This window comes from Physeter macrocephalus, chromosome 18 (assembly GCF_002837175.3).
Source record: "Physeter macrocephalus isolate SW-GA chromosome 18, ASM283717v5, whole genome shotgun sequence".
Classification (NCBI taxonomy): Eukaryota; Metazoa; Chordata; class Mammalia; order Artiodactyla; family Physeteridae; genus Physeter; species Physeter macrocephalus.
The window spans coordinates 52623760-52646038 of record NC_041231.1 but is presented as its reverse complement, the minus strand read 5'-3'; the positions used below and the strand labels follow the sequence as shown (position 1 = coordinate 52646038).

The window sequence follows — 22279 nt, the reverse complement described above, 5'->3', positions numbered from 1 at the left end:
TCTCCCTACCACACGCATGTATACTTTCCATCCCCACATCCTCCTAATAAAGGAGCAGTGATATTCCAGTCTGTTTATGTTATCAGGACTCTGTAAACACTGCTCACAGTGGAGACATGGAGCATTCTAGGATTCATCTCCTTCACAACTCCTTAGTTCGCCTGAAGTTAGTATTGTGGTTTTTCTTGTCTTTTGCTTGGTTTCCTATGTATTTGTTACTTATCTAGCTGCAGACTCTCCAATAGTCGTTTCAGTCCACTCTTGGTGTTTTCAGATGCATCAAGTATTCCCTCAGTTCCATCTCTTTTGGTTCTTGGTGCATCTGACTCACCCCTTGTGAACTTAGAGACTCGCTCCCCTGGGACAGAGACATGACCACCTTTCACCATCATCTAGAGTTTCCTTTGCCTGTGCTTCAGGCTGGAGCAGCATCTTATGCCTCCCTCCTTCTGTGTCCATTCTCTTATTCTGGTACATCCCCCAGTAGCTTCCTGAGGAAAGAGTTTTGGGGCTGTAAATTTTTCTTAACTTTGCAGGACTGAAATGTGTTCATTTTGTCCTCTTACTTGATTAACAGTTTGATGGGGGTATAGAATTCCTCACTGTAATCATTTTCATTCTTTTTTTTTTAACTTCTTCATTGGAGTATAATTGCTTTACAATGGTGTGTTAGTTTCTGCTTTATAACTAAGTGAATCAGCTATACATATACATATATCCCCATATCCCCTCCCTCTTGCGTCTCCCTCCCTCCCTATCCCACCCCTCTAGGTGGACACAGAGCACGAGCTGATCTCCCTGTGCTATGCAGCTGCTTCCCACTAGCTAGCTATTTTACATTTGGTAGTGTATATAAGTCCATGCCACTCTCTCACTTCATCCCAGCTTACCCTTCCCCCTCCCAGTGTCCTCAAGTCCATGCTCTATGTCTGCATCATTATTCCTGTCCTGCCGCTAGGTTCTTCAGAACTTTTTTTTTTTTTTTTTTTTTTGGTAATGCTTCATTGTCTTCTGGCCTCCTGCATGGCTATTGAGAATTTCAAGGATATTTTGATTTTTGATCTTTTGTCTATGACCCGTTTTTCCCTCTCTGGCAGCTTGTACCATACTCTCCTTTCTCCCTAGGGTTCTGAGATTTCAGTGATGTGGTTTGGAGTTTTGTGTGAATGCGTTTATTGTGTGTGCTTCTCCAGGCACATGTAGCTGCATAGATATAGGCATGGAGTGGGTGGAGAGAGTTTACCAGCTGAGCATAATAGGGCAGAGGAGGTGAGGGCTTGTGCGAGAGTGATGATGATGGACCTGGAGGTTAAACTGGGTAAGGAGGTTTGAGGGAAATCCAGGAAGACATCAAGGCACAGCAGAGAGAAGATGGAAACAGTGGACTATAGGTGCCAGTGGGGTTGAAGGATTTTTGGAGTTGGATCCAGAGAGAATGAGCTGGAAAGATCAAGAGTAGTGGTTAGAGAGAAGATACATGGAACTGAATTCAGTAGGGACTGCTGTTGTCTAGTGGTGAGATCTAGTATATGACGGTGGGAGCGAGAGGCTGAGGGCAAGGTGGGATAGGTGTCAAGATCCTTGCTCCAGAAACTAGAGATCCGTTGTAGGAGAGATCCTACTTAGATGTATTTTGAATTTGCCAACAATTAAGGCAGGAGTAGCCTGGAGAGCATGTGAGTTAGGAGCTAAAATGGTAATGAAAGAGTGGGGAGATGGCAATGATGAGGGGGGGTTAGTACTTATAATCTGAAGCGATGCAATTAGGAACTGCATTAGGAATTCAGGGAGGCTAGAGGGAGAAGAGTCTGTAACAGCAAGGAACGCAAGAAGACACCGAATCCATTCTCAGGCTCAGTGAGAGGAGGGCTGAAAGGACAGCCAGGCTACAGAGGAAGCAGGCCCCTCGGGGGAGGGCAGGTCTCTATTAGAGCACGGACAGGGTAATGGGGAGGCACAGAATGGGTGGAGGACAGTCCAGAGGGTGCAGTGCAAGAGTGTCAGGCTTTGGGAAAGGTTAGGAGATGAAGACAGAGTACAGCTTGTACCGGGCCTTTTGGGAAGGAGTGCAGGAAGAGGGAGGACAAGCCTTTTCAAAATGGACATTGAACAGGAATGATTGAACAGGAATAATGGGGATGATGAGATTAGTCCCGGTTGACCCGAGGCAGATAGTGATGTCGTGGTTGAAAGGGCAGAGTTGTCTGGGAAGCACAGATTTTCTATCTGCATAGTTTGTTTCCTTCCAGATGTTCTTTTGTGTACATTTAGTTGGTCTTCAGTTTAAAAGTAGAGGACTAAAAAGCTGGTGGGCAGCTCTGAGCTTGTGGGTAGGGCTCGTCCAAGTTTCTGTGAAGCTTGATGTGGCTGGGTGTCTTATTGGGAACCTTAGATGTGGTTCTGTTGGTCTTTTATTTTAGGCTAGTCAGAGGGTTCTAAAGAGAGAGATCCCCATCCTGTAAAGAGAGAGATCCCGTCCTGTGCCTGAGCTACAGTCCTAGCTGGGTGTGCAGTTTGGGAACTGAGGGTGGACCAGAGGCCTCAGCATGCAGTTCATTTCTGTCCATCTGATCTTATTTTCCACATGTGAGACTCTTGTCTCCAACTGGGCCCTCTTTTTTCCCAACCCAAAGTCCCTCCTAATTTTATTTTTTAGTTTATTTTGTAAATTTAAAAAAAACCTTTATTAGGTTATAACTGGCATAAAGTAAGCTGCACATACTTAAAGTGTACAGATGTACATACCTATATTAGTTTCCAAGGGCCGTCATAACAAAGCACCACAAACCGGGTGGCGTACAACAGAATGTCCTCTCACCTCACAGTCTGGAGGTGAGAAGCCCTGTGTCAGCAGTGTGGGTTCCTTCTGAGGCCTGTGATGGGAAGTCAGTTCCAGGCCTCTCTCCTAGCTTCCGGCATTTTGCTGGCCATCTTTGGGGTCCCTTGGCTTGTAGATCACATTCTCTGTCTTAGCACATCTTCCCTCTGTGCCTGTCTCTTCATGTGGCATTCTTCTTATAAGGACACCAGTCATATTGGACTAGGGGCCCACCCTTCCAGTGTAACTTCATCTCAACTAAGTGCCTCTGCAGTGACTGTTTCCAAATAAGGTCACATTCTGAGGTACTGGGGCTTAGGACTGCAAAATACGAATTTAGGGGGGACAGTTTAACTCACAGCAATACCTGTGAAACCGTCACCACAATCAAGATGGTGAAAATATCCATAATTTCGCCGAAGTTCCTGTGTCCCTTTGTAAACCTTCCTTCCCCTCCCACCTCCCTCCCTCTCTCCAGGCAACCGCTGATCTGCTTTTTGTCCCTTCAGTTTGCATTTTCTGGAGTTTTTCACGCAGCATATACTCAGTTTGAGATTCACCTTGTTGCTGCACATATTAGTAGTACGTTCCCTTCTTTGGCTGAGTAGTAATTCCATTGTATAAATCGACCGCAGTTTACTTATCCATCTCTTGATGGACATTTCAGTTGTTGGTTTGGGGCTAGTAATGAATAAGCTGTTATGAATGGCATTTTGGGTAAAATAAGGTAGATTATGTAGCCGAACTCAAAAATATATTTCCAATTATTTCTGTATACAGACATTTTTTCTAAATAAGAATATTTAACCTAACTCTAAACAAGAAACCTCTAACTGCCCATGAATTTTCCATTTTTAATAAAAAATAACAAAAAGAAACCCCTAAGATGTACTTTTCCACAGACCTACACAAATAATAAAATACGGCTGTTCTAACTGGGACACCTGGTCCTGGAGCTTGCTCCTTTTGATAATTAGTTCGTAGCTGATCTCCAGCACGTGAGCACAGCGTGCCCCATGGCAGGCACTCCAGGAAACAGTTTCTGAATGAATGATTTGTGGCCTTATTCTAAGATGTGGCCACCAGGCCAAGCACCTGTTTCATTTGAGAGACTGGATCTCACTGATAAGCCTCTACTTCCTCTTCAGATTAGAAAACTGAAGCTGCAGTTGGAGGAGGAACGGCAGAAGTGCTCCAGGAGCGATGGCACAGCAGGTGACCTGGCGGGACTGCAGAATGGCTCGGACCTGCAGCTCATCGAAATGCAGAGTAAGGCTGGGGCCGGGCCGGCCGCCGCTGACCCGCGTGGGGCTGTGTCCAGGGCGTGGTTGTGAGCAGGCTGTTAGAGCCTGTGGTTCTGAAGACTGGTTAGTTCTCAGCTGGACTAGAAAAGCCATCCTGGTCAGTCATGGAACTGAAGAGGCTTCTACTAGGCTGTGTGCTTCCTGGGGTGACAAGGCCTGAAAGGTAATGCTCTCCCCACTTCTTTGCCAAGAAGTGGGGAGCCTTCCACATCCCCGGGTCATCTGTAAGCACCCTTCCTAATGACATGTTTTTCTATGGAATTTATCTTACATAACTGGAGGGATATATTTGGAACTAACTCACACTACTCTGGAGTAGTTTCAGAATTTTCCCAGAAGTAGTCTTGTTAACCCAAATTAATCTTTATTAGATGGAATTTAAACCAAGGCCACAAAGTAAGCCTACTCAGTTTACCCAAATTATTTCAGTTTTTCTGCCTTTCTACTTTTGACCCCATATTATTTTAAAGTGCCTACGGTATTCACGGTAATCCCCACAGCCGGGAGATTTTAGCAGCCATTCGTATACAGTTAGATAATGTATAATCACACAGGGGAGACTCTATTTTTCCAATTTGAATAAGGCTTTTCTGATAACTTATTTTAAAATATTGGTTATTCCATGGCCCTTTCATCTAAATATTCTGAGTTAGGCCAAATAGACAAGCCTTTTTGGACCAGGCTTATTAAAACTAACTTATTACTATTAACTTTTGAGGTTAGTATCATTTCCTCTATTGGATATCAGTTGGAACCCTTGTGATATAGTTCCTGATAAATATTTTGTTCTAGAAATACCGATTTGGCGTGGAGGGTAGATGAAAAGAGGGGCATAACAAAAGGTAGGCTGACTAGTTAGGAGGTTGTGATAGTGACCAAAACAGTCCAGTGGCCGCCAACAGTCTTAGAGAGAGGGCAGTACACAGATTTGGAAGAGTTTGGCCTAAAACAGCAAATTCAAAAGGAATCATATTGAGGAGGAATGGGTGTGCATTGATGTGTGGCATCTTCCCAGAGCAGGCGCCACGACAGAGCTGGCATCTGTGGCAGGCAGGGCAAGTGACCGGGGTGGGGCTGTGACCCAGGTGAGCAGAGCAGGGCCAGGCAGGGCTGGGCTGGGCCTGGCATGCAGTGACAGAAGCAGGCAGCTCCCCTGCACCGGAGGCCGGGACAGGAACCTGGTGACTCTCAGTTCTGGACAGCTGCCTTGGCTGTAAGCATGGTGTTTGGGGATGGAATTTCAGAACATGCATGAAATAAATGGCTGAGACCAGGGATTTATACTTTTGAAAACAGGAAGGAATGAGTGGTTTGGTGAGAAGGAAACAGCACATTTTGATAATAAGTTGCTGGAATTAAGAATTAAAAAACAATATCCTAAAGCTTCAGTTTTAGGCCCAGAAATGGGAGTAGTTCTCTTTTGCTACCAGAGATGGCTTTTGGGGAGAGGCTTTTATAACCACATTACTTTCAGGGTGACAGTAATTATCCAATTAGAAAAACCCTTTGCATTAAAGATTATGTAGGTAGTTTTAACCTTAGTTTTATGGAAAAGTAGAAAAGTTCTTAAGTAGGGTAGATTTGGTTTATCTCCTGCAAGCCTTATGATATGATTCCTATTACAATGTAATTAGTTCAGAGTGATTTTGTTAAATTTGGATTGCTGGAATTTTTCTCCCCCAGCATTTCTAAGCTTCTCATTTTAAATGGTTTGCTTCTTAGGTCAGATATACAGCTAATGATTTATAGCTCTATCCTTAACACATTATCACAACGTATTACTGAAAAGCATTTATTTCAGTAAATATTAAGCGTATATTACGTGCAAAGCACTTGGCTAGAAACAGAGGTAGATTCAAGAAGCTAAAACAGGGCCCCTGTCCTTACATACCTATGTAATATTAGGAAAGCACGATGTCATAAAAGAGAGTCCAAAAAAATGCAACAAAGGAAGGAGAAGCTCGAGTTAACTAAGGAGAGTCATGAAGGAGGTGAAAATTTAGCAGGACCTTGAGCAGGGCCATAAAGGTTGGTTAGACTTAGATCAGAGGTGGCGAGAAAAGGGCACTTGGGGTGTGGGGGGAGCAAGATACCTGAGGAGATGGGAAGGTACAGGGCTGGGGGCAGGGAAGCCAGAGGGAGGGGCCCGGTCCCATGGGCACAGAGGCTCCCTGGGCCATGGGGCTGCAGGTAAGGTTGGCAGGGGCCCTGCTGCGCTGACAGGACTCCTTGCTTAAACCTCTACCTGCACACATCATGGCGTGAAGAGAGAATTTTCTTCTAAAATGCTGTTGCAACACAAGTGCTAGAGCTCCTCATAGCATAGATGCGCCAGAACCTGCACTGCAGGAGATACCGCAGTTGCCTGTGTGCATTTGAGCTTTGTCTTCTTCCTCTGCACGGTCCTCTCCTGTGCTGCAGGGGGCCTCACTGCCTCACGTTCACACCTTCACCTCTGTGAGATGGTTTATTATTCTCTTCTGTTCTAGGAGATGCCAACAGACAAATTAGTGAATACAAGTTTAAGCTTTCAAAAGCAGAACAGGATATAACCACCTTGGAGCAAAGTGTAAGTCCTTCTTGTGTATGGTACCAAGTGATTTATGTCCCTTTTACAACACATCTGCTTCCTGCATCTCAGTGGTTAACCCCATGAATGCCTAGGTTTTTTGAGCTGCCTTTGCAGTTGGATCTCTATAAAAGCTCTAAAGTGGAAAAGCCAGCAGAGAACACCTGACAGGGCATTTCAGCCTTTTCTATGAATGAATGAGACTGAAGCTATAATTCTGTTTCTTGTAGCTATTTCAAGAGCCTTCAAGAAGATTGTAGTTTATAACATAATCCCTTATTGTACATTTCAGAAAGTCTATCGGGGAGTCTCCTCCTGCGATGTTACCATGGCTTTTAAACAATATGGTTGTCGTAAAACTTAACATGGAAAATTGGCCCTATAATGACTCTACAGCTGTCATCCACTCTAGGGACAGTTCTAGATGTATAAATAGCAGTTGAGTTCTGAGAGGACCTCTGACTCACCCTGAGGGGACTTGTTAGTGTTAGATTACTTGGAATCTGTCATGACATTGTATTTCCATCTTGGCTGCAAAAAAGTGGTGGTTCCTAGTGCCAGCACCAGAGGCCTGTGTTCTCATATTTACAGATCAGCCGCCTGGAGGGGCAGGTGCTGAGATATAAAACCGCTGCTGAGAATGCGGAGAAAGTCGAGGATGAACTGAAAGCAGAAAAGAGGAAGCTACAACGAGAGGTACTTGCTTTTATTATGCTTCTTGGAATACATTCCTAAAAAGAAAAAAATCCTTTGGAGATAAATTCTTTGCTGCATAAGGAATTTAATCCCGGCTCCAATCTTAGTGAAACAGCAGTGGAGTCACTGTTCTGTGTTGGTTTCTGACCTACACGGTGACTGCCATTTACTTTTATGTTTTGGTCAGTTAGATAATAAGAAAAAGGAGAGTTTTTATTTTTGTTTTAGATGAGGTCTGTTTCTCCAGCTTCTCTATGTCCTCTCTGTGATTAATGCTCAGCACCGTTGGTTAACACCTCTGGCTGCCTGAAAAACAATGCAACTGCAGGATCGCGTGCTTCCACGTCCCAGAAACTGGAGAGGAAAGTAGCGCTGGGTTTCGTTTTTGACCATGTGAAGTGACCGAGCTCTTCCTGTCTCCAGTTACGAACAGCACTGGACAAGATCGAGGAGATGGAGATGACCAACAGCCACCTGGCCAAGCGGCTGGAGAAGATGAAGGCCAACAGGACAGCACTGCTGGCCCAGCAATAGGGAGGCCGCCCTGCCCCGCCCGGAAGGACTGATCTTTCGTCCACTCAGACCCCTTTCAGGACTGTTTGAGCTTTGTCATTAAAATAGCCACCTTTGTATTTTATAATTTATGAGAGAATGAAACAGGTTTGAATCTTCATGAATGAACACTTTGGATTTTATTGGTAGTTTGATTCTAGACTAAGAACTGGTCCATGCCATTATTATTTTTTATTTCCGTAATTTTAGAATCAAGTTTACTCACCATTTTTCCCCAGCTGCCTCAGTGACTGGGCACTCGGAGGCTTTGGCACAGGTTCTGGAGGACAGCAATTCAGCGCTCACCGAGGTACTTCCTGGAGACCTCAGAAAACACAAGTGCCTTCTCCACAGTGCATTTCAGACTTCAGTGATCTCCAGTGGTCAAAAGACATTTACCCTTAATATCAGGTAGCATTTATATTTTAGTGAAGAAACAAGTTCACAGGTGGGGAATATGTTTCACTCAAATTTATATGTTTGGAGGAAAAAGCCTTTTTTGTAAGATATTTAAATTTATATAAGAAAATGTTAGAAAGATATAGGGCGTGTATATAAAACTTGCTTTATTGCATGGGGCAGGGGAAGTCCAAGGCCTGTACTCTTAAAGTAAGAGTAGGGTCCCTAGTCTTCACATCAACTGTGCTGTATCTTGAAAAGTATTTCATCTGCTGCTCATCTGTGGAATGAAACCTCAGACCAGCCCGATGAGGGAGGGAGGGCAGGCCAGGCAGGTGGGAAGTCGGCCTGAAGATTCTATTAAATACACCCTTTTGCTGACTACAGTTGGCTACTGACACATTAATTTTCTTAGAGGAGCCTTTAAAACTAGTCACTGGCAATCATGCCCGCCTAGCTCGCCCCTCTTTTCTCTCCTTAAAATAATCTCCTTAAGGAAAAATAATCTGGAATATAGAATTTTTTAAGAACTTCAGTTTCATCTTTAAAGGCACCCAGTTTAAGAGGATTTTATCATCGAGTCATAGCCATGTTACAGTATTTGTGATTCTCTTTTGCTCTCAGAATTGAGGTGGTTTTATGGAAATGATTATTGTATCTTCAATGTGTTTACACGGAAAAAATAATATGGGGGAAAGTCTAATGAATTAAGGCCACATAAGATAAAATTAGACTTGAAACTAGGTAATAAAGTTAACTTAAATATGAATAAAATCTCAATAATTATTCCCTTCTTTAGAATAATTAGCTCTTTGTGTTTAAAACATGGAAACCAGGGGCTTCCCTGGTGGTGCAGTGGTTAAGAATCCGCCTGCCAATGCAGGGGACACGGGCTCGAGCCCTGGTCCGGGAAGATCCCACATGCCGTGGAGCAACTAAGCCCGTGCGCCACAACTACTGAGCCTGCGCTCTAGAGCCCACGAGCCACAACTACTGAAGCCCATGCACCTAGAGCCCACGCTCCACGACGAGAAGCCACTGCAAGAAGCCCACGCACCGCAACGAAGAGTAGCCCCCCACTCGCTGCAACGATCGAAAGCCCGCACAAAGCAACGACGACCCAACACAGCCAAAAATAAATAAATAAAATAAATAAGTTTATTTTTAAAAATAAAATAAAATAATTCAGGAAATTGGTTTCCATATTTTGAGATGATTTCCTATAAGTTTTCTTTCAGTTGATGTGTGGGAGTGGGCAGTGAGGAGGCATGTTCTGAAATGCAGATTTATCCTAGAATCCCATACATACCTAGAACTGAAACAGCATGCAGTCCACCTCTTGAGGCCCTGGAATCCCGCTTCCTCTCCACCCACGGTCACTCAGCCTGTGCCCCGCCTGGAGCGGTCTGTTTTGTTGTCCCAGTCATTTCCAAATGGAAACGGCTCCAAATTTCACTTCTCGTGAAATAGACTCTTCTGCTCTTTTCCACACAACTTTCTTCACTGAGCCTTGTAATCTGGACTTTACCGCAAAACTACAGGCATTCTTCCTCCCTGTGCTGACTGCACATTTCTATCAATGCAGGCTAATATTAAGGTAGCTTATTTTAATGGTATTTACAGTTGCAGTTTGTATTTTTACAACACCCTTCAAACAAGAATACCTAGAAATTCCTTTGTCTTAAGCTGGTAGTATTGATAGCCATTAACAAAGTGAGCTAACTTAAAAACTCATGCCTGTTTTGGACTGGATAAGAACTATTTTCTTCAAGTTTTTAAATTAAGAATAAATTAACTTTGGTTACTGAAGGTACTAATAGAGCGACTACGTAGAAAGCTGAATTGACAATGTCATCAGCACCTCTTATAGGTTCAGGACCTCTTTTTTAAAAAGGCACCTGAACCAGCATAATATTTATCACCTGATATTAGAAATTCACCAGAACACAGAAAGAACCGAATCAACGCATGATCTATAGTCTTTAAGGCCCTTTTAGAATTCTTATCAGACATCCAGGAGGCTTTCAAACTACTTTTGGGATTCTTCAACACAATCAGTATACACTAGGTGAAAATGGATCTAGGAAAATTTCAAATAAATAACAAATAAAATTTGTTAGGACAAATTTGACTATTTATTTATAGTCAATCCACCATGCATGAAGGAGTGCTACTAGTTACAATGCAAGTGTGAGAGTTCAACCTACCAATGTCAGGATACAGAGGAAGAATGACCCATCCCAGAGGCCACAGACGACCATAGTTAACACCTCTCGAAGACTTTATATAGATCGGGCAGATTAGCAAGCTGCAGGATGTTTCCATCTTCTGTGAAATGTTTCGGAGGCAGAAGGTGTGAACGGAAGGCTTTATAGACGACATGCTCCACAGTCCACTTCCAGGGGTTTGGAGTAGAGCCGGGCACTTCACTCTGAAAGAGACATGTTAGATGTTCACATCCCAGTCTACACTGGTTTCCTGGCTGATGTGCACTGGGCCTGGAGAGTCTTGGTGGCTTATAATGGGCTGTGTGACCTAATGCTTGTGAAGTATCTTTTCTAGGCCAGCCTCTCAGGGATCCTACAGGCCTGAGCAGAGAGATGAGATGGAGGAAAAGAATCAGTCATGGCTCTCGTGACGCTTCCTCCCGTGGAAGCTGTTTCCATTCAGGGAGAGTGTGTTTACTGTAGCAGGGTCTAACATAATGTTTGGATGGCAGTAGTAGGAAGTACATTCCATAATTACCACTAAATTTGGAGTCTCAATGAAGTTCTATTTCCCAAAAAGCTCCACAGGTAAGAAATGAAAAAAATAAATGAGGATTATTTTACTCCACCCTTCCCCTCCTACATCTAAGCCTTAGCTGCCTCATGTTCAAGAAAATGTTCTTTCCCATCCATCCTTCCTCACCTTGAAGTCAGTGTTTCCAATCAAACGGAATACTCTCAGCACAGTTTGGTAAGTGTGCTATCTTGCTGCCTCCATTGGAATGAGATGGTTCCAGGGGCTCTGGCCAACACGACCTGGGACTGGATCTCTGCTCCACCACCCACAGGCTCTGGGAACACTTGAGCACCCGCTGAAACTGTCCCTTAGTTTCCTCACCCGTGAAGCTGGAGCAACAGCATGTCATCTCAGAGGAGGACCAGGGGCAGTCACCGAGACAGTCATGTGTATAAAGTGCCCATCCTTCCATTCTTACACTACAGGCAGGCCTCATTTTACTGCACTTTGCAGACTGTTGCGGGTTTTTTTTTTTCTTTTCTTTTTAAACACAAATTGAACGTTTGTGGCAACCCTGCATTGAGCAAGCCTATTGGCTCCATTTTTCTAACAGCATTTTTTTTTTTTTTTTTTTTTTTTTTTTTTTTTTTTGTGGTATGCCGGCCTCCCTCTGCTGTGGCCTCTCCCGTTGCGGAGGACAGGCTCCGGACGCGCAGGCTCAGCGGCCATGGCTCACGGGCCCAGCCGCTCCGCGGCATGTGGGATCCTCCCAGACCGGGGCGCGAACCCGGTTCCCCTGCATCGGCAGGCGGACGCGCAACCGCTGCGCCACCAGGGAAGCCCTCTAACAGCATTTTTTAATTTAGATATATACACTGGCTTTTTAGAGACAGTGCTATACTGTACACTTAACAGACTACAGTATATAGTATAAACATAACTTTTATATGCACTGGGAAACAAAAAAATTTGTGCAACTAGCTTTACTTCAGTGGTCTGAAACGGAACCAATAAAATCTCTGAGGTACTCCCGTATTTCAGTCCCCTCTCCCCCACCCAGCCAAACCCTCCGAAATGGTCGTGGATTGAAAGAGCACTGTCACCTGACACAGAAACATGAGGAACCCAGGCTGACCTTCCATAAGAAGAGCTGGGGCCCTGACCCAAGTACAGCCGTGTCCTCCTAGCACAGCAGTGGTCAGAGGCAGAGTGAGTGAGGCACAAGCTGAAAGAGACCGGGGAGACTGACCCAGAACCTGAAGGCAGGGGCTATACACTTCCGGGCTCATGACGGGAGATACAGTCCTCCCCCTAGCCCTGAAACTTCCATTTCTCACTGCGATGGCTTGTGTTTGTACATCTGACAGTGAGATCACTCTGGAGGTACCTTCTATATTTCAGAAGGAAATAAAACTCGTAAGAGCTGACCATTGTGTTTGAAGCTCATATGCAGCGGATCCTAGGAATTTAGAGGGCGAGATGGTGCGCCCAGTCCTGGGCACCAATGCGCACCCTCATACCTGCTGGCCTGAGAGGGTCGACTCCTCAGACACATACTGCTTCCGGATGGAGTAAAACATTGCACATTCTTTACCGAGGCTTTCAAAACATTCCTTTTCATCATCCCAGTTCACCTGCTCCAAAGAGAGAATTCAATACCTCAACATAAAACGTGACTTTTCAGGCATTAAAGCTGTAAGTTGGAACTGCTGAGTATTGCTGGGGTGGGCGGGGATGAGAGGGGCCTTAGCCATGCTACCCTTTTCCTCTTCATCATTACAGATGACGGCAGGGCCATGTGCCCCCCCCGCCCCCCGCCCCAAACACACACTCACACACCCACAGGACTGTCATCAGGACTCGCTCCATCACTTGCCTCAGTGGCCAGTCGGAGAATGAAGATAGGCAGACCCTCCAAGGGGGGCACGTAGTTGTCGATCAGAAGGGGTAATCCAACCAGGTTCCCTTCCTGCTTGTGGAAAAAGGCCAGGACGGGATAAGAAATCATGCCGTTACAGTTTAGTTTAAACAAATTCTCCCTGGTGCTTTCTCCAGGTCTTGTCCTCAGACCTGCCGTTCTGGGCAACCAGGTGCTTGACCAGGCTGGGCACTGGGGGCAGCAGAACTAATCACTTAGAGCTTTCTGTCCTGACATGTAGCAGAGCCACCTTCTCTTTGGATCTGCTCACCAATCAAAGAACACATCAAGGAAGGCCCCAGAAATCAAGGGGTAAGAGGAAGAAACCTCTTAGGAGAGCAAGTGGCAAAGCATCATCTCCTTCACTGGGGCCTGCAGGGACCGTGGGATTCAGCTCTCCCTCCTGCCTGGGTCCTGCACCCTGGGGACAGGAATGGGCACGAATGGATGATAAAAGTTGTGGAACCTAGAAATGCAAATAGGGAGTGAAGGTGTCACAGAGGTCACAGGCTGCTTCTAAGAGGGGGCCCAGCCTTCTTGTCCTGATCCTGGACCAACTACAGAACTTGACTTTTATCTGAGTATAAAAATGACCATCACCCACCTCATCAATCTCCAAAGAGAAGTAATCTGCAAGCATCTCAGCCTTCTTTTTCAGAAACTCAACAATGTATTCGGCAAGTCCTTCTTTGGGACCATCTTCCTCTGTCCAGCCACTCTCAGGACTATCTAAGGCAAGCACGGCGAGGTCAAAGAGCGGTGCTGGCTCCTAGGAAGGATCAAAAACATTAGGGGTGAGCATAAGAGGGCATCCAAACGCAGCCTGAATTCCCACAAAACCATCTTCACAACAGCAGGTGAGAAGCGACAAATCTAACACTCGTTCCGCAGTTCCCCCAAAGAAAACACCTGAAAATCCACAATAGAAGCTCATCCTCCTCCTCACCAATGGCCATTTCAACAGAGGAGGTGTGACCAACAAAAAGACCTGCTGAACAGGTGGGAAAGGCGAGGCTGTGAGGAGGCACTTTCCTTCTGTGTAGCTTTAAGGACCCCAATTTCATATTTCTAGAAAATCACAAGGCAGACACTAAGCAGATCATTTCTTCCTACTGCCTTACCCATAACTAAAGCAAGGGGGAGGGAGAATAAGTTAAATCGAATGACATTTCAGGTAAATCATCTGATTAGGAAGAAGACTAATCTATTGTGAAAAATAAGATGCTTAAATTTTCTTCCATTTCTCTCCTTCAGACATTGTAACTGTTGTCATACATTTTACATATTATAAACCCACAGTACACTGTTCTTACTTTTTCATAACAGAGGAGTCAATTAACAAAAAGACCTAACAATCCTAAATGTTTATGCACTCAATAACAGAACTTTAAAATATATGAAGGATAAAAAAAACTGTGAAGAGAAATAGACACAATTACATGGAGGCTTCAATATCCTTTCCCCAATAATTGACAGAACAAGTAGACAAAAAATCAGGATACAGAAGATTTGAGCATCACCATCAACTTGATACACCTGCCATTTATAGAATATTCTACTCAACAAGCCCATTTTCAAGTGCACATAAAGTATTTACCAACATAGACTATATTCTGGCCCATAAAACAAATCTCAATAGTGTAAAAGGATTCCAATATGTTCTCTACAAAAACAGAATCAAGGGGTTCCCTGGTGGCGCAATGGTTGAGAATCCGCCTACCAATGCAGGGGACACAGGTTTGAGTCCTGGTCCGGGAAGACCCCACATGCCAAGGAGCAACTAAGCCCGTGTGCCACAACTACTGAGCCTGCGCTCTAGAGCCCGCAAGCCACAACTACGGAAGCCCGTGCACCTAGAGCCCATGCTCCGCAACAAGAAAAGCAACTGCAATGAGAAGCCCGCACGCCACAACGAAGAGTAGCCCCTGCTTGCGGCAACTACAGAAAGCCCACGTTCAGCAACGAAGACTCAATGCAGCCAAAAAATAAAAGAAATAATTTTTTTAATGGAATTAAATTAGAAATCAATACCAGATCTCTGGAAAATCCCCAAGTAATTAGAAACTAAGTAATATACTTCTAAATAATGCGAGGGTCAAAGAAAAAATCAAAAGGGAATTTAGAAAGTATTCTGAACGGAATGAAAATGAAAACAACTTATCAAAATGTGGGAAGCTGCTAAAGCAGCACTTGGGAGAAATTTATAGTACTTAACACCTATACTAGAAAAGAAAGATCTCAAATCAGTGACCTCAGCTTCTGAAACAGAAAAACAAATTAAACTTAAAATAAGTAAAGGAAAGGAAATATAAAGATCAGAGCAGGTAGCAATGAAATAGAAATCAGAAAATTAACAGAAAAAACAATGAAACAAAAAATCAGTTGAGATCAAACCCTCAGCCAGACTGATCAAGTTAAAAAGATATAAATTACCAATATTAGGAATGACAGAGTACAGTACATCAGTACAGATCTACAGACATTAAAAGAATAAAAAATATTCTGAACTTTACGGCAATAAATTTAAAACTTAAATGGACAAATTCCTTGAAAGAAACCAAATACCAAGGCTCACTCAAGAAAAAGCTAACATGGGGCTTCCCTGGTGGTGCAGTGGTTGAGAGTCCACCTGCCGATGCAGGGGACACGGGTTCATGCCCCGGTCCAGGAAGATCCCACATGCCGCAGAGCGGCTAGGCCTGTGAGCCATGGCCTCTGAGCCTGCGTGTCCGGAGCCTGTGCTCCGCAACGGGAGAGGCCACAGCAGTGAGAGGCCCGCGTACCACAAAAAAAAAAAAAAAGAAAAAAAAAAAAAAGAAAAAGCTAACATGAATAGCTCTATATCTATGAAAGAAATTGAATTTTTAGTTAAAAATCTTCCTGTCAGGAAATCTCCAGGGCCAGATGGCTTCACTGATGAATTTTACCAAACATTTAAAAAAAAAAAAAAAAAAAAAAAGCTAACATGAATAGCTCTATATCTATGAAAGAAATTGAATTTTTAGTTAAAAATCTTCCTGTCAGGAAATCTCCAGGGCCAGATGGCTTCACTGATGAATTTTACCAAACATTTAAGGAATAAACAATTCTACACAAACCCTTTTGGAAGATGGAAAAGGAAAAAGTATTTCCCAACTCATTCTATGAGGCCAGCATTACCCCATACCAAAACCAGACAAAGACAATACAAGAAAACTACAAACCAGTATCATTCGTGAATGCAGATGTTAAGAGTTATAAACAAGGGACTTCCCTGGTGGTCCAGTGCGCTTTCACTGCCGGGGCCCAGGTTCAATCCCTGATCAGGGAACTAAGATCCCACAAGCCGCGCAGCCCAGCCAATAAAACAAGTTGTAAGCGAAATTTTGACAAATCAATTCCAGTAATATATAAAAAGGATAATACATCCTGTACAAGCAGGGTTCACCCCAGGAATGCAAGACTGATTTAAAATATGAAAATCAATGTAATTCACTATGTTAACAAACTAAAAAAAGGAAAACCATACAATTATCTTAACAGATATAGAGGAAGCATCTGAAAAAATTCAGCATCCATTTCTGAATAAAAACTAAGCAAACAAGGAATAGAAGTGAACTTCCTCAACCACCTAAGGGTCATCTACAAAAAACCTACCAACAGCAGAAAGCATACTTCATAGTCAAAAACTGAATGCTTCCCCCCAAGATCAGGAATAAGAGAAGGATTTCCATTCTCACCACTACTGTTCAACCTTGTACTAAGCTTCTTGCCAGTGTAATCAAGCAAGAGAAAGTAAGAAAAGGCATCCAGATTGGAAAGGAAGGAATAAAACTGTCTTTACTCACAGATGCTATGATCATCTACATAGAAAATCTGCTGGAGTCAATAAAAAAGCTACTAGAACTACTAAGTGAGTTTAACTAGGTCACAAGATATAAGATTAATGTACCAAAGCACTTGTTATTTCTAGATACTAGCAACAAACAATTGGCAATTTATAAAAATGTCACAATAGTATCCAAAAAGTATGAAATATTAAGGGATAAATTAACAAAAGATTTTCTCCCCAAATTGATCCATAGATTCAACACAATCCCAAGAAAAATTCCAGAGGGCTTTTTTGTAGAGTATGTCAAATGTAAAAAGAAGACATGAAACTACATAGATAGTATGATTTTTAACTCTAAATTAAAATTAGGCAATGACAAGGTCTTGAAAGAAATGGACTAAACTTGTTAGCTGGAGTTGTGTTTGGGTCATGGAGTTTAAACAATGTTTACTTCTGGGCTGCCCCGGTGGTGCAGTGGTTGAGAGTCTGCCTGCCAATGCAGGGGACATGGGTTCGTGCCCCGGTCCGGGAAGATCCCACATGCCGCAGAGCGGCTAAGCCCGTAAGCCATGGCCGCTGAACCTGCCCGTCCAGAACCTGTGCTCCACAATGGGAGAAGCCACAGCAGTGAGAGGCCCACGTACAGAAAAAAAAAAAAAGTTTCTATTTTTATCTCTTTCCAAGTTTTCTTAAATAGATATGTATTAATTTCTATAATAATAATAAACATTTAAGTTGGCACCAAATGACTGTTCTGCTTTGTATAAAACTATATGAAGGGCTTCCCTGGTGGCGCAGTGGTTGAGAGTGCGCCTGCCGATGCACGGGACACGGGTTCGTGCCCCGGTCCGGGAGGATCCCACATGCCGCGGAGCGGCTGGGCCCGTGAGCCATGGCCGCTGAGCCTGCGCGTCCGGAGCCTGTGCTCCGCAACGGGAGAGGCCACAGCAGTGAGAGGCCCGCACACGGCCAAAAAAAAAAAAACTATATGAAGATACCTCTATATACAAATCATACAATGAACTATTCTAAGTATATTTAGAAAAATTTAATATACTACAAATAAGATAATAAGGCAGAGATATTTTCTGAAATGACCAGTTGTTGAAGTTTCAGAAATGAGAACCAGGAAATAAACTTACCGATAACCTCAGAACACCAAAATTGGCAAAATCATAAATGAGAATCTGGTAGAACAGTTCTTCACTGAAAATAAAAATGAAGTGACATTAAGGAAAAGCTGAATCCATGCTTCAGAGCCAAGCAGTAGCGACAAAATGGGAGAGATAACCCGAGACGGGTAGGACAGAGATGTGCTGCCTCGCGGTGGCCTTTCTAACAGTCCTGGGATCTCCTGCTCCACCAGGGCTTTGCCGGCCAGCCTCTGCACACAGGTCAGACCACTAAGACCATCTGCCTTGTCATCACTGGTGCTCTGTCCCCACCCCTCTGGTGCTGTAAAAGGTTCTAACACTCAGTAGCAATAAAGTTAAGAAGGAGTTTTTGTTTGCTCACCTTTTCCCCACTTGCAAAGAATCCTATAAATCACTTATTTTAAAACTCACCATTTAAAAAATATGGGCTGTATAGGGAGGGCAGGGACATGACCCTGGTTTTAAATCCAATCAGTTGGATTTAAAGGGCTGAGAGTGGGCGATGCAGCAGACGTCCACCAGAGCATCTCCCATAGCACCCTGCTGTACACAGCACACGCTACAATGTTCCACCAGCACTAAGCCCTTAGCACCCAGTTCAGAGCAGCCAACTTTTATTGAGCACCAGGCATCTACCAAACCCAGGCGTCTCACGTAATTTTACCTTCACAAAACCCTGCAAGTAGTAATAACCCAAATTTCTCATCTTACAAATGAGAAATCCGAGACGCAGATTAGGAAAGTGACTTGTCCATGGTCACGTAAATGGTAAATGGTTGAGCCCAGATGTGAAACGACATGTGACTCTAAAGCCAGGGCCCTTTCCAACTATGTCATCCTGCTCTCCCCGGCTTTTCCTGCCTCTGCCTCCAGGACTACTCTTCTAGCAGCTCTGCTTTTTTCATATTCGCACCGATTTACCTAAGTTTGGTGGTGTTGAGAAGGTATAACTTGGTCTGATGCTGTGCCAAGGCCCATTGAGGATTCACACAGCCCACAAACGAGTGGTTACGCAGCACCTCCTGGAGAGCTGTAAAAAAAGACACAGGTCAGTAACTGCACCCCACCAACACCTCTCTGCAGCCCAAAGCACCAGAACTAGAGAAAACAAACAGTTACCTGAACAGAACCTCTTGCTGAAAGTACACACAAAGAAGGAATAAGATAGAACTAATCTTTCAAAATGCAACAAAGAATTGCCAAAAGATTTAGGAATACTCAATAGATCACAATCCAAGACAAAGCAGGAAGCCAGAGAAGTAACAAGAGCTCTGAAACCAGCTTTATCCAGAGACACTGGAGGAACTGCAGTTATCAAGAACTTCAGTTTTTGCAGGCTCTGAGGTGTAGACAAAGAAAATCAGAAGCCTAAGAATGGTGCGAAATGTGGACTGTAACGGGAGGCCACTTCCCCTCTTTTGCAGCCAGGATTCACACTAAGCAGGTTGCTTGACAACTTAAAGTGGAGATTTTAGTTTAAACTGATTCCAGGGCTGACTGTTCCTCCAGGTTCCTGATAGAATCAAATGCAAATTCTCTCTGGAGAAATTCATCTTCAACCCAGACTTCAAATAATTCCTCACAGATAAAGTACCGGGACTTAGTGGTCAAAAAGTTACAAAATACACAAAGAAACTAGGCACCAAGAATTAGAATCCAGAAGAAATCACAGAATCACATCTGCCAAGTTTTAGAGACTGGAAATATTGGCAAAGATGATAAAATAATAGGCATGTTCAGTATGCTTAAAAGATATTAAAACATTGAATAAGTGGCAGGAGACTATCAAAACTGATCAAGGAAAGACAAATATATGATATCACATGTGGAATCTACAAAATAATACAAATAAACTTATTTACAAAACAGAAACAGACTCACATAGAAAACAAATTTATGGTTACCAAAGAGTAAAGCAGGTGGGCATTAATTAGGATTATGGGATTAACAGATACACATTACTATATATAAAATAAACAAGGACCTACTGCATACCACAGCAAACTATATTCAATATCTTGTAATAACCTAGAATGGAAAAGAATCTGAAAAAGAATATGTGTGTGTGTGTGGGTGTGTGTGTGTGTAACTGAATGACTCTGCTGTACACGTGAAACTAATACTGTAAATCAACTATAGTGCAATTTAAAAAATAAATAGAAAAAGGAAACAGAAATAACACCAATCTTACATAAACTCTTTCAAAAAATAAAGGAAGAATAATTCCTACCCCACAAGGTTAGCATGACCCTCATACCAAACCTGAGAAGACACTGAAATAAGGAAAATTTTAGACCAATATCCTTTACAGTCATACATGCAAATATCCTAAACAAAACATCAGCAAATTAAATCCAGCAATATATTTTTTTAAAAAAGAATAATACAATCAAGAAGAGATTAGCCTAGGAAAGCAAGGTGATTTAGTGTTTGGAAAATCTCACCATATTAACAGAATAAATGAGAAATACATGATCATTTTAGATACAGAAAGAGTATTAGACAACAATTTATAAATAAAAACTCTCAGCAAACTATGAAGAGAAAATAACGTCCTTAATCTGAAAAGGGCATCTTTGAAAAACCTCCAGCTAACATCATGTTTAATGGTGAAATACTGAATGTGTTCTTTCCACAATGGAGAACAAGATAATTAACACCCATGCTCACTCATCCTATTTGACGGTGTACTGGGGGTCCTAACCATTGTAGTGAAGCAAGGAAACAGTATAAAAATATGAAAGGAAAAAAGTAGAACTGTCTCTATCTGCACCTTTGGCAAGGTCACGTGATACAACGTCTTTTGTATTTTAATATGCTAACAGGTGGGGGTCAAACTACCATGGTAAACAATGGGGAAAATGATTTTATTCTGACTCAATCTTAAAAATTTAAACCAAAGTTAATAAAAATAAGTTTATATTAAAAATGATCAAGGAGATTTCAAAAAAATACAAATAAAATTTCTAAAAATAAAAAATATAGCTCTGCACGTGGCCCCCTCTGAGCAAGAGCAACCAGACTAAGCACCAAGAAAAAAGGGTCCTTCATCAGGAGAGAAGTGTCATCCTCGAGGATAGGAGTCCTTGAATCTGGCATCAGAATCATTTTGGAGAATTGGTTAAAAACACTGCCCCATTTCCTCTGGACTCAGCCCCACTGTGAGGGATAATTGCTCCAGCAGCCTCTCTCAATCCTGTTGCAGCCATGTGGATGAAAGGCTCTTGGTGCAGCAGCCAGGAGTCAGTGCTGTACCTCTGAGTTGGGAGAGCCAACTTCAGGACACTGGTCCACAAGAGACTGCCCAGATCCACGTAATATCAAACGGCGAAAATCTCCCAGAGATCTCCTTCTCAACACCAACACCCAGCTTCACTCAACCACCAGCAAGCTACAGTGCTGGACACCCTATGCCAAACAACTAGCAAGACAAGAACACAACCCCACCCATTAGCAGAGAGGCTGCCTAAAATCATAATAAGGCCACAGACACCCCAAAACACACCACCAGACGTGGACCTACCCACCAGAAAGACAAGATCCAGCCTCATCCACCAGAACACAGGCACTACTCCCCTCCCCCAGGAAGCCTACACAACCTACTGAACCAATTTTAGCCACTGGGGACAGACACCAAAAACAACAGGAACTACGAACCTGCAGCCTGCAAAAAGGAGACCCCAAACACAGTAAGATAAGGAAAATGAGAAGACAAAAAAACACACAGCAGATGAAGGAACAAGATAAAAACCCACCTGACCTAACAAATGAAGAGGAAATAGGCAGTCTACCTGAAAAAGAATTCAGAATAATGATAGTAAAGATGATCCAAAATCTTGGAAATAGAATAGAGAAAATGCAAGAAACATTTAACAAGGACCTAGAAGAACTAAAGAGGAAACAGGCAACAATGAACAACACAATGAATGAAATTTTAAATACTCTAGATGGGATCAATAGCAGAATACCTGAGGCAGAAGAACGGATAAGGGACCTGGAAGATAAAATAGTGGAAATAACTGCTGCAGAGCAAAATAAAGAAAAAAGAATGAAAAGAACTGAGGACAGTCTCAGAGACTGCTGGGACAACATTAAATGCCTCAACATTCGATTTATAGGGGTCCCAGAAGAAGAAGAGAAAAAGAAAGGGACTGAGAAAATATTTGAAGAGATTATAGTTGAAAACTTTCCTAATATGGGAAAGGAAATAGTTAATCAAGTCCAGGAAGCACAGAGAGTCCCATACAGGATATATCCAAGGAGAAACACGCCAAGACACATATTAATCAAATTGTCAAAAATTAAATACAAAGAAAACATATTAAAAGCAGCAA

The 22279-nt window shown here is 43.0% G+C and overlaps 2 protein-coding genes across 11 annotated transcripts in view; one reads left to right on the top strand and one right to left on the bottom strand.

The window, feature by feature from the left end:
* The window catches only part of LRRFIP2 (LRR binding FLII interacting protein 2), a 125436-nt gene extending 115928 nt beyond the window's left edge, over positions 1-9508 (top strand). For 4 of the 10 annotated variants that reach the window (XM_028479594.2, XM_028479592.2, XM_028479588.2 and 1 more), the window contains 4 exons: positions 3967-4087; positions 6612-6691; positions 7283-7387; positions 7811-9508. In XM_028479594.2, coding sequence (XP_028335395.1) covers positions 3967-4087; positions 6612-6691; positions 7283-7387; positions 7811-7921 — 417 coding nt within the window. In that variant the 3' untranslated portion in view covers positions 7922-9508. The other 6 variants (XM_028479590.2, XM_028479593.2, XM_028479595.2 and 3 more) reach the window with 4 other exon arrangements.
* Positions 9509-10454: 946 nt separating this feature from the next.
* The window catches only part of MLH1 (mutL homolog 1), a 59130-nt gene continuing 47305 nt past the window's right edge, over positions 10455-22279 (bottom strand). The window contains exons 14-19 of the mRNA XM_024132296.2: positions 18867-18975; positions 17934-17997; positions 13585-13749; positions 12939-13031; positions 12583-12696; positions 10455-10769 (exon numbers count right to left, since the gene is read on the bottom strand). Coding sequence (XP_023988064.1) covers positions 10602-10769; positions 12583-12696; positions 12939-13031; positions 13585-13749; positions 17934-17997; positions 18867-18975 — 713 coding nt within the window. The 3' untranslated portion in view covers positions 10455-10601. The remainder of the gene's footprint in view (positions 10770-12582; positions 12697-12938; positions 13032-13584; positions 13750-17933; positions 17998-18866; positions 18976-22279) is intronic.